The following is a 12,524-nucleotide window of genomic DNA, read 5'->3' on the forward strand; positions in this document are numbered from 1 at the left end:
CAAAGAATAGCGCACACAGCAACAGCGGTGCTGTCTAACACGCAGCTGCAGCAGTGAAAAAATGGTGGCGACAGGGAAAATGGCTGGGTCTTATAGGGCAAGGACATGTGACATACACTGCCAATGACACATGCCCATGCTTGTGTGAAAAAAAGCAGTTCTCTCCGTGTGTGCGCTGCTGATAGGCTGACAGATTGCACCTCCCCACTGTAAATGCAGGAAAGAGAAAAAAAAATGGAGATCTTCATTATTTCTGCAGAGATCCATCCCCTGCCCCTCCCCCCGCCCCGCTGTACACTCAAACTGCGTATTAACATTAATTTTCATCATTACTGAGAAAAAATCCAGTTATAATTTAGGTGCATGAACAGTTATCGAACATAACCTCGAACAGCCGAATTTTTTTCAAATTGTTCGTGTTCGCTGAACGTCTCGAACACCGCCCAAAACAGCACGAATTTGAGATTGGCGAAGAGCTCGAGTTGAACACCGCTCATCTCTAATCATGACAATTAATTGAAACCAGAGCTTACTCACAAATGGCTCCAATTTATCAAATCTTTTACTCCAGAAACCTAGCAAAAAAAGTTTGAAAATGCACAAAATTTTGCGACTGTTGGCTTTTTCCCAGTGGGTGGAGCTTGAATGGTATGGGGGTGTGGCAACCGCCACTAGTCAAATTCAGCAGTGGCATGCCTTACACCACAAATTTTATTCAAGCCCCTGCCTGGAGTAAGATTTATATTGAGGCGCATACTGAGGCACAGGCCACTTAACACCTTGTCTTATTAATGAAAAGGCGTGTGCACTCCACCCCACCTCCACATCAAGACCGGTATAAAAAATTCCGGTCTTGATGACTATGGGCCATTATGTTTAAGATGGGTGATGTCGTGCCAAGATTGCTTCTCTCATCTTGAGTTCTTTGTTACATTGAAGTTGCAGATTAATCTGTTTTCTAAATTTCTTGCACCATTTTTGAAAAATTTACAATTTATAAATAGGAACAACAACAAAAACATCAATGTCTACAACTTCTACTCCTCCATCTACAGGTAAGAACTGTTATGATCTGCAACATAGGCTAAGGAAAGATGGGGAGGGCTGTCCCTACAGTAAGACTAAGCTGAGCCCCTATGTTGTAGCGGGCTACCTGTTCCTTGTGAACAGACCCGCCTTTGTCCTCGGCTAGTCTGAACGGAGACCTATAGAGAAAGGGAGGGGTCCCTAAAGGAACTAAGGACTGGGACAAAAATGGGACACCTCCTAACAGAAGTTGTTGCAGAGCAAAAGATAAACAGACAAAAAGTACTAGAGGTCCCAGAGGTCCAAGCAAACTAGAGAGAGACAGGCACAAAAGCACCAGGCTAGAGAGACAGTCAAAACAACACTGAAGTCCAGCAAAGCCAGAAGGGCGGAGCTGGAATATATAGGTAGCTGGTCACGTGACCACAAAACACAAGATAGCAAAAACTAACAGGAGGGTTCTAACAAGAACATTCATAAGTCTACATCATTCACTTTTGATCACACTATAATATTCCTTATAAAGATGGCTTGTTACATGATATTAATATGTAATCACATTCAGAATCGGTTTGTCTTTTTGGTCAGGTGTAATCCAAGTATTGTGTTTATGGTTTGTGAATTTATACATTGACTTTTCTTTACAGCTCCTTCTACATCACAAATTACAATTGCAACCACTTCACATTTGACTACAAGTAAGTTTTTCAACTAAGTTGAAAATCAAAAAATACTTAACTCAAGTTTAAGTTGTAAGCAGAGTTTGAACATGAAAATTTAAATTTGGAAATAAAATTTTTAAACTTGTTTAAAACTTTAAGAAGTTTTTCATTGTAATCCATATTGAAGGGTTTTCTTACAGCTCCATCTACAACACTTCTCCCAACTACAATCATTTCAACTGTGACTACACGTAAGTCTTCTTTACACTGGTGGAGATCAAAACTTTATTCAAACTTACAGATATAAGGAAAGTTTTAAAATCAACTTTGGAATTAAAGTTTTTAAACTTGTTAAAAACTTTAGCAATTTTTCACTGCAATCCATATAGGGTGGTTTAACCTTAGAAATTACAAAGTAAAACCTGCTCAATTAAACAAGGTCAACAAGGGCCCGTCTGACTTCCCTGAAAAATATAATATTACAAGTCAGGGGTACAAGATTTATGTAGGTAGCATGTTTCTCTATCCAAGTAGTGTATTTTTTCATGGTAACTTTTTGTCACGGCTCCTTCTACATCAGATCTGACAACTACAACCACTTTATCTGTGACTACAAATAAGTAATTTCTAATAATGGCAGAGATTGAAGAAACCTTAATGAATTTGTATTTGCTCAGTTATTCCCTGCACTACATATTGGTTTTTAATGATCAACCTCTTTTTCTTCATTGTGTAGATTCATTTTTTATCTCTTTTTAATATGTTGTTTTATTCATATATATTTTTCAAATAACAATTTTGATTTTTAATTTGGTCAGCTTTGATGACTTACTTATAGGTTTTGTGTATCTTTATTCAATGAGATCTTGTATATACATTTTTTGGACTATATTGGTGCTTATTTGTGATGAGCGAGCACTAAAATGCTTGGGTACTCGTTGCTCGGGTCAAGCAAATTGGAACACTCAGGTGCTCGACCCGAGCAACGAGCCCGATGTAAGTCTATGGGAAACTCGAGCATTTTTCAGGCGGCTCCCCCCGGCGGTCTGTAGAGGGCCTAAAAATTGCCCAAATCGATGGAAACAGTGCTCAAATTACATGGAAACAGCATGGGGAAGACCCCTGGAAGCATTTCTGACTCCGAGGTCACTGCTGTCAACAACGTTGTCAGAGGTATTATGCCACTTTTACGGACTCACAATAAAACATACCAAAACGAAACCAAAATGGATTTTCCTGGGAAATATGTTAAGGAACATCCTTTCCAGGGTAATGACTTGTATATAAGGCAAAATAAATAACCAAAAACAAAAATACTCCTCCACACCTTGGGCTATGTTCACACGTAGCATCTTTGATGCATTTTTGCACTTTTGAATTGCTTTCAACCAAGACAAATGCATTCACCAGGAAATGTCATTTTAACATTTTACAACTTCATCTGGCCATGTGATGTGTGACACATCATCAGACACATGCATACAGTGCTGAAAAGACATGGGAACAGCATGGGGAAGACCTCTGGAAGCATCTCTGACTCCCAGGTCACAGCCTAAAAGTGTGCCCATCATAAGTGTTCCTAGGCGCATGCAAAGATGCCTCCCGCCATGCACCTGTCATTGTAGACTTGCAACAATCACCGTCCACATCCTTTTCCCACTGCAGTGTTCAGTTGTCCCTACCCCATTCCTTGGAATGCAAGCGCAAAGATGCAGGCAGCCACCCACCCACCCACAGGCTGCAATACTATACTGCCAAATTTTTGACAGCTGCTTGCACTTGAAATGTGGCCTTTTAGGCTCATGGAGGCGGAAACTTTTCATAACCCCATGCCGGTGGCGGCGGGTTGTCCATACTCGGTCCCCAGCCATCATCGTTTCTCCCAGTGTCAACTCCGCCTTCCACAAGTATGGGTCCACAACATTACCCGTGCCCTCCCCAGTGCACTTACTGGGAAGGACTGCCTAACCACAAACACGTGGACAGGTGAATGTGGCCAGGGATGGTACGGAGCCAGTCCACAACTTTTTTTGCTGACAGTTGTATTTAGCTCGGTGAAAGGACTGGCATAGACGGAAACCCTATCTACCCTGCGTGTCATTTCTCCCAAGAAGTCTTGTAATGCAGCTTGTTGCAGAAGCAATGGCAGCCCGTCCAACATCAACTCGCACTTGTCGGTGGTGCTTTGACACACACACATCTTTCTTTGCGCATTTAATTTCTTGAATACAGAGTTGGACAATGGCCTGATCTGTAATGCGGTTTGAGAAATAACATGCATAAGCATGGCCAATCCACATTAAAAAAGCAGCCATACAGTGTCCGGGAACCTTCCCCCACACTTTTCTTAGCCAGGGCTGCTTTTCAGCAGGGTTGGACGGCCCCATCAGAGAACCGGAGACTCCTCCGGCGGACCCTGGCTTCTCCTTCAGGAGAGTTCATAGTGCCGAGGTGAGGTCATGATGATGATAGAGGCCACCATCTGCTTAGTTTTCTGTTACTTGGAATGCAAGTGCAAATATGCCGCCAGCCACCCACACACCCACAGGCCGCAACACTAAGCTGCCAGATTTCTGGGCAGCTTTTTGCGCTTGAAATATGGCCTTTTAAGCTCATGGAGGCAGAAGCTTTTCACAACCTCATGCCGGCGGAGGCCGGGTGTCCATACTCGGTCCCCAGCTGCCACTATATTTCCAGGTATCGCCTCCACCTTCCACAAGCATGGGTCAAACATTACCCATGCCCTCCCCAGTGCACTTACTGGGAAGGACCGCCAAACCACAAACATGTGGACAGGTGAATGTGGCCAGGGATGGTACGGAGCCAGTCCACAACTTTTTATGCTGAGAGTTGTATTTAGCTCGGTGAAAGGACTGGCATAGAGGGAAACCCTATCTACCCTGCGTGTCATTTCTCCCAGGAAGTCCTGTAAAGTTGCTTGCACTTGAAATGTGGCCTTTTAGGCTCGTGGAGGAGGAAGCTTTTCACAACCACATGCCTCATGCCTCGTGTCCATACTCGGTCTCCAGCCGTCACTATTTCTCCCGGTCTTGACTCCGTCTTCTACAAGTGCGGGTCCCTGAACATTACTGCTGGTACTTTTCTGTGGGAATTTGCTTGCCTCCTATTAGCCTGGAATATTTCCAACAAATTATGGTACGATGCCATGGTATTAGCACTGCCCCCAGTACCAGTAGCGAAGCCATCCCTAATTTCCTTCTCAGGAAATTTTTATTTAGTAGACTGAGTGGCTGCCCAAATACATTTTCTCACAAAGGAGCTGAAGATAGGGTGGCAGTAGGTGCAAGTTTCTCCAGCCTGTTAGATATTAGAGAGTGAACGGCAGCACATTGAATCAGTAGTTAGCACTGAAGCCTTGCAATGCTGGGATCCTGGGTTCAAATCCCAGCAAGGACAACATCTGCAAGGACTTTGTATGTTCTCCCCGTGTTTGCGTGTGTTTCCTCCTCAGTAAAAAAGCAGCCATAGAGTGTCTGGGAACCTTCCCACACACTTTTCTTAGCCAGGACTGCTTCTTGGCAGCGTTGGACGGTCCCACCAGAGAATCCATTGGTGTGCCTTGGCTTCTACCTCAGGGGAGTTCATGATAGCACTAACTTTGCAGCTGCAATAGGGCTCTTGAGCGGGGGAGAAAGGTTAGCCCTCAAATACTCTGGTGGGCACAATGTTTTTCAATCTGAAACCGCTTCTAAGTGGGAGTTTTATTTCACCACAGCCATATTCTTTAGCTCGGTGAAAGGACTGGCATAGAGGGAAACCGTATTTACCCCGGCTGTCATTTCTCCGTCATTAGGTTCCACCCAATGTCACACACGACCATGCCAGGCTGTATGTTCAACAGTGAGAGACACAGATTAGGCTGCTGTGTTACAGCTTTCAACAACTCTGCAGCGCTGGGCGGTTTGTCACCTAAGCATTAAGCATGTTATTTTCAGCACAGCCTGTAGCCGCTTGGCCAAGGTAGTGCTGCAGTGCTGTCAGCTTGTGACTGATGTGGTCATTTCGGAGATGGAGGAGGAGGTGCATGAGCTGAACAATGTGATTACATTGAGGTTAAATTGGTGACATTGTTTTTTATACTAAAGAAAGATCCTATTGTTTTGTTTTTTTTATGTTTTTTTTTAAGACAAATGCATTCATCGGGAAATGTCATTTTAACATTTTACAACCTTATCTGGCAATGTGGTGTGTGACACATCGTCAGACACATCCTGTTTTATTTATGATGAAGGGACTCTGAAAGTCATAAAGCCTATTTTTATAGGGACATCAGACGGCCCTTACTATTCTTAAAAGGCCAGCAGTCGGCCCTAGCTATTGTTAGAGAGCCATCAGCCGGCTATGCTTTGTTGTTCCCATTATTAACAAGTGGGTCTCCTATACTGTTATTGTGTATCCAGTGACTGCAAGGGCTGCCAAAAATTTGGACGCATCCCAATACCCCTTTGAAGAGACATAGAGGAGGGTCTCAGTAAAAAAATGTTCCCATTATAAAGGAGCGGGTCTCCTATAGTGGTAATGCCCATGCTGTGACTGCAAGGACTGCCAAAATTTGGGAAAAACCCCACTAAGTATTTAAAGACACATAGAGCAGGGCCACAGTAACAAGGTACGACATGTTCCCATTTGAAAGGAGAGGGTCTGCTATACAGTTATAGGGTGTGCAGTGAGTCCAACGGCTGACCAATTTTAGGAAAAACCCCACTAAGAATCTAAAGACACACAGAGCAGGGCCACAGTAACAAGTACGACATGTTCCCATTAGAAAGGAGAGAGACTGCTATACAGTTATAGGGTATGCAGTTAGTCCAACGGCTGACCAATTTTAGGAAAAACCCCACTAAGAATTTAAAGACACATAGAGCAGGGCCACAGTAACGACAAATTCCCATTAGAAAGGAGAGAGTCTCCCATAGTGTTGGCCTATGCAGTGAATGCAAGGGCTGCCAAAAAATTTGGAAGCACTTCAATGCCCCTTGGAAGAGACATGGAGGGGGGCCTCATAAAAAAATGTTCCCATTAGAAAGGAACGGGCATCCTATACTTGTAATGCCCATGGACTAAGTGTATGGGCTGACAAACATTTACCCCTGGGGGGTATACATGAACATACTGTATAAAAACATTTTTTTACGGGCATCATAAACACCCTTTAAAAAAATGATATGGGTGTTGCATCACGGAACACGGTCACCCTGGTGATATGGTGGAGGAGGATGAGGAGAAAGAGGAGGTCAAGATCAAATAGCCAAAATCAGGAAGCGTATACCCATGTGTGGGTGTGAAAAGGTGCATGGGAATACACCTCCCAAGAAAAGACACTGGATTTAAGTTTATGTTACGCTGCTATCATTCGGTGGTGTTGAGAAGTCTGGCCCAATCCAGCCCTTGTTCATTTTTACAAGAGTCAGCCTGTCAGCATTTTCAGTTGACAGGCGGATGCATTTATCAGTTATAATTCCACCAGTGGCACTAAAAACCCGCTCTGATAAATTGCTGGCGGCAGGGCAGGCCATGACCTCCAAGGCATAGAGAGCCAGTTCATTCCACGTATCCAGCTTGGATACCCAATAATTATAAGGCACAGCGGAATCACGGAGGACATTGGTACGGTCGGCAAGGTACTCCCTCAGTATCTTCCCAAACTTTGCACTCCTTGTGAGAGTACCCCGCGCCTCAGGGCTTGTGCGATGGGAGGGGCTGAGAAAACTCTCCCAGAACTTTGACAATGTTCCCCTGCCTCTGTTGGATTGAAGTTTTGTCTCTCTAGCCTGTACTCCTTGGTTGTCCAATGAAGTGTGCCCTCTGCCGCCAGTGTTTTCAGATGGGAATTTTTTTAATAGTTCCGCAACAAGGGCCTTCTGGTACAGCCCCATTTTTATAGACCTGTCCGCCTCAGGAATAAGAGATATAAAGTTCTCCTTGTAGCGTGGATCTAGAAGTGTCACCAACCAGTAATGACTGTCACCCAAAATTTTGAGAATGCGAGGCTCATGGGAAAGGCAGCGTAACATAAATTCAGCCATGCGTGCCAGACTACTAACAGGCAAGACTTATGTGTCCTCATCACGAGGATGACTGACCATGCTCTCCTCCTCCTCCTCCTCTCTGTCCTCTGGCCATCCACGCTGAATAGACGATATGACAGCTGTGCAGGTAGTACCGTCTATAGTGCATGAAACTAGCTCCTGTCCTTCCTCCTCCTCCTCCTCGTCCTCATTGTCACCCAATCCACGTTGGGATGAGATGAGGCTTGGCTGTGTGTAATCACTCTGTATGGTTCCTTGCTCCATCTCATCGTGCTCCGCCTGAAATGCATCCTCTTTGATTGTGAGCAGAGAGAGGTTCAGAAGACAAAGAAGTGGGATGGTGATGCTAATTATGGCGTCATCGCCGCTCACCATCTTGGTGGAGTCCTCAAAGTTTTGGAGGATGGTACATATGTCTGACATCCATGTCCACTCCTGAGGTCTTATGTGTGGAGTCTGAACTGAATACCGATGGCCTTGTTGATGCTGGTACTCAACAACTGCTCTCTTCTGCTCAAAAATCCTTCCCAACCTCTGCAGTGTAGAGTTCTAACGTGTGGGGACATCACACACCAGTCTGTGAGCCGGAAGCTGTAAATGCTGCTGAAACACTGCAAGGGCGGTGGAAGCTGTAGCTCACTTTCTAAAATGGGCACACAGGCGGCGTACTTTAACAAGCAGATCTGGCAGCACTGGGTAGGATTTGAGAAACCGCTGAACCATGAGGTTAAGCACATGGGCCAGGCATGGTACGTGTGTGAGCTCGCCTCGCCTCAGAGCCGCCACCAGGTTCCGACCATTGTCACACATGACCATGCCAGGCTGTAGGTTCAGCAGTGTGAGCCACAGATCTGCCTGCTCTTTCAGATCTGTACACAACTCTTCAGCATTGTGCGGGTTTTCACTTAAGCATATTAGCTTCAGCACAGCCTGTTGCCGCTTGGCCGAGGCAGTGCTGCAGTGCTTCCAGCTTGTGACTGATGTGGTCATTTCGGAGATGGAGGCTGAAGAGGAGGAAGAGGCTGAGGAGGATAAGGTATAGGAGCTGTAGACCGTGGGGGCAACCCTGAATGAATTAGGGCCCGCAATCCTTGGCGTCGGGAGGACGTGTTCCGTCCCAAGGTCCGACTGGGTCCCGGCTTCCACTATGTTAACCCAGTGTGCCGTCAGAGAGATGTACCATCCCTGCCCACAAGCACTGCTAATGTTTTGGGACACGTGCTTGTGTAATGCGGGGATGGCACACCGGGAGAAATAGTGGCGGCTGGGGACCGAGTACCGAGGGATGGCCGCCACCATCAGGTTGCGGAATGATTCCGTCTCCACGAGCCTAAAAGGCAACATTTCTAGTGCATGCAGTCGTGAAATGTGAGAATTTAGTAGTGTGGCCTGTGGTGCTTTCGCTGCATATTTGCGCTTGAGTTCCAAGGACTGGAGTATGGACAACTGAACGCTGCGCTGGGACAAAGACGTGGACGTGCTTTCTGATGCTGCTACTTGAGAGTGTGAAATGACAAGTGCAGGGCAGAAGACATCTTCGCATGCACCATGGACAGGGGATTGGCTTGCATGCACAATAGCGGAAGAAGCAATGGTGCCACCCGCAGACACTGTTCCTGGACCCTAGGGTTCGGCCCACAAAGTCGGGTGCTTTGCTGCCATGTGCCTGATCATGCTGGTGGTGATCAGGCTGGTCATTTTGCCACCCCTGCTGATGCTGGCCAGGCAGGTGTTGCAAATGGCCTTTTTGGGGTTATCGGCAGAGTCTTTAAAAAACATCCAGACTTGGAAAGACCTAACAGTCATACTGGCAACTTCCTTCGAGATGGTGTTACGGGGAATGGTTGCCAGCCTACTGCCTGCAGCCACGACACTGCTTCTTCCTGCCTGTTGGAGTGCTCTGCCTCCCTCCCCCTGTGTGCTGCTGTCCTTACTTTTCATGTCTTCCTGCCAGGTTGGGTCAGTTACTATATCATCCACCACCTCGTCTTCCACTTCCTCACCCTGGTCCTCCTCCTGATTTTCTGGCAATTGTGTCTCATCATCGTCCACCTCTTGTGACATTTTCCCACCGTCGCCTTCATGTGACTGTGGCTGTTCAAATATTTGGGCATCGCTACACGCGATCTCCTCTTACCCCGCTTCAAGTGGACTGGACGAGAGGCCCGAATCTATAAATGGAAAACTGAACAGCTCCTCAGAGTGTCCAAGTGTGGGATCAGTTGTCTCTGGGTACTCGGCATGGTGGGAGGAAGGAGGATCAGGGTGAGGAATATGCGGTCCAGACTCACGGCTACTGAGACTTGACCGTGTGGAAGACAGGGTGGTGGTGGTGGTGGTGGCTAAGTGACTGGAAGCGTTACCCGCTATCCAACCAACAACCTTTTGACACTGCTCTGGGTTCAATAGTGGTGTGCTGTGGTCCTCTAGAAATTGGGACAGGAAGGTGAGGCGAGAAGATGTGGGTGTTTGTTGTGGCACAATTTCGGCTTGCCCACGGCTTTGTCCTCGGCCTCTGCATGCACCATTACCATCACGTCCAGTTCCCCGTCCCTTGCCACATGCCTTGCCCATTTTAAATGGAGGACAGTATCTTCCATGCTCACTACAAATGATTGAGTTTGGAGTGAACTTATATGTGATCCGTGTGATGGAGAAAACAGAGTTTTAAATACCTGGCCTGTAGGTAAGTAGTTTGAACAGCAAACCGCTGTGAATTGCTTCACTGACACACTAAAGGAAATTTTTAATAGAGGCCAGAAATGTCAGTATTTTCTGACAACATATATGTGATCCGTGTGACAGAGAAAACAGAGTTTTGAATACCTGGCCTGTAGGTAAGTAGTTTGAACAGCAAACTGCGGTGAATTGCTTCAATGACACACTAAAGGAAATTTTTAATGGAGGCCAGAAATGGCAGTATTTTCTGACAACATATATGTGATCCGTGTGACGGAGAAAATACAGTTTTAAATAGCTGGATTTCTTGCGCTCTAATATGGAAAGAACCTGGCTGTATTCTGCAGTGCCAACAAGCAAATGGCGCAGAAAAAACGGTGTTCTCTGTATTGCTTTTTAAGCAAATAATGAGGATTAAGATCCAAAGAAAAGTATTCCTGGCCCCGGAGACCTGGGACTTTGTATAGAAATATCTAACAGCAGCAGAAGGCAGAATTGGAATGGAACCTCTTGTGCTATATGCACTGCCGTCTGCTATATACACTGCCTGCCTATACACCCTGCCTGCCTGATTTCTCTGCAGATGGATTAGTCCTCAGAAGGACTGTTTGTTAAGATGGATATGTGTAATGTACGTTTTTTCTCCCTACACTACCTAATACACAAGCGAATCTCTCCCTGACTCAGCAGCAGCTCTCCCTACACTGTCTGATCCGGAGTGACTGTGACGAGCATGGCGGCGCCAGGTCTGATATAGACCTGATGACACTGTGCGGCCAGCCAGTCACTGTAATGCCCACAACCAACATGGCTACGGCATTACAATGCATGGCAGACAATCCCTGCATGTTGATTAGCTCTCTAAAGAGCACCAAACATGCAGGGAGGGGACCCGAGTTCCCGCCCGAGCAACCCAGAAATACTCGCCGAGCATCTCGAGCAGTGAGATGCTCGGGCGAGCACCAAGCAGTAGCGAGCATGCTCGCTCATCACTAGTAACTATACCTTGCCCAACCGATACTAGTCTGTGCACCTCAATACCTGTGTCCTTATTGATTTTTAGTCTGTTTATTGCCCGTTTTTGTCATTTATGATTTAAATAAATTTTGATTATTATTACTTTTGGTTTTGGAATATTACTCTATGCCTCTCATAGTGATATGCATAACAAACTTGTCTGCCCCAGTATCTACATAGAAATCTAAAGTTCTGTCTACAGGAACTAGTTGGTAAGGCATTACTTTGTCTTACAAGCTGGAATCAACTCCAGCTCCACCTCTTTAGCTAATTTCTTCAGGTCTTTTGAATCCTCCCCTCTCCTCTTAGTGCACCCGCTCACAATTCCTTCCATAATAGGTTCCTTTAGTTAATTTACAACAGCAGTTCCCAAGCTAAGAAATGACCAAGTCCATTTAAGTCATCTGCAAACGAGCCAAATATTGTTCTTCTATCTCCTCTTTCTCCTGAGTTATGTAGTTTGAGTTTATGGATTGTTCCTTCTGCTTTGTAAAAGCCCTACGCTGTAGAAGTTTACGGTGCTCTTCCCCTGACTCCAACATCTGCAACTACCCAGTCCCATATCTATTTATTAGATATTCTTTTGACGGTCCCGTTTCCTGCTTTATAATACATGCAGTTACGACTTTCTCTTTTGTCTCTATCAATTCCGCAGGATCCTGCCATGTACGGTTATATATACCTTTTGGATCTGTCTGAACAGACTTCCAGTCAGAGTCAGGAAGCAGCTTCAGCATAGCTAACTGATCATGTAATATTCATAGTCACCATTTGAGGAGGGGCAGTCCCTCGTGTCTAAGGAATACCAGTCAATGGCGCCCCCACATCAATGTCGTTTTTAGAAGTGCCCTATGTCAGCCCCACATACTTCTTCCTCTCATCCCCCTTCCCAATACATGATGACTAGTGTTGAGCGAGCATGCTTGACACTACTCGTTACTCGTCCGAGCATCACGCTACTCGGGATGTTCGACGAGCACCGAGCATTTCCGGGTTACTCGGGCGGGAGCTCGGGTCTCCGCCCTGCATGTTTGGCACTCTTTACAGAGCCAATGAACATGCAGGGATTGCCAGCCAGTCATTGTAATGC

General features: G+C 45.8%; 1 protein-coding gene across 1 annotated transcript in view; it reads left to right on the forward strand.

The window, feature by feature from the left end:
* The window catches only part of LOC141155582 (uncharacterized), a 232,326-nt gene that overhangs the window by 100,341 nt on the left and 119,461 nt on the right, over nucleotides 1-12,524 (forward strand). The window contains exons 7-8 of the mRNA XM_073642452.1: nucleotides 1,674-1,724; nucleotides 1,889-1,939. Coding sequence (XP_073498553.1) covers nucleotides 1,674-1,724; nucleotides 1,889-1,939 — 102 coding nt within the window. The remainder of the gene's footprint in view (nucleotides 1-1,673; nucleotides 1,725-1,888; nucleotides 1,940-12,524) is intronic.

The sequence above is a fragment of the Phyllobates terribilis genome, unplaced genomic scaffold, assembly GCF_046119375.1.
Source record: "Phyllobates terribilis strain yellow unplaced genomic scaffold, ASM4611937v1 Scaffold_7__3_contigs__length_470593459, whole genome shotgun sequence".
Classification (NCBI taxonomy): domain Eukaryota; kingdom Metazoa; phylum Chordata; class Amphibia; order Anura; family Dendrobatidae; genus Phyllobates; species Phyllobates terribilis.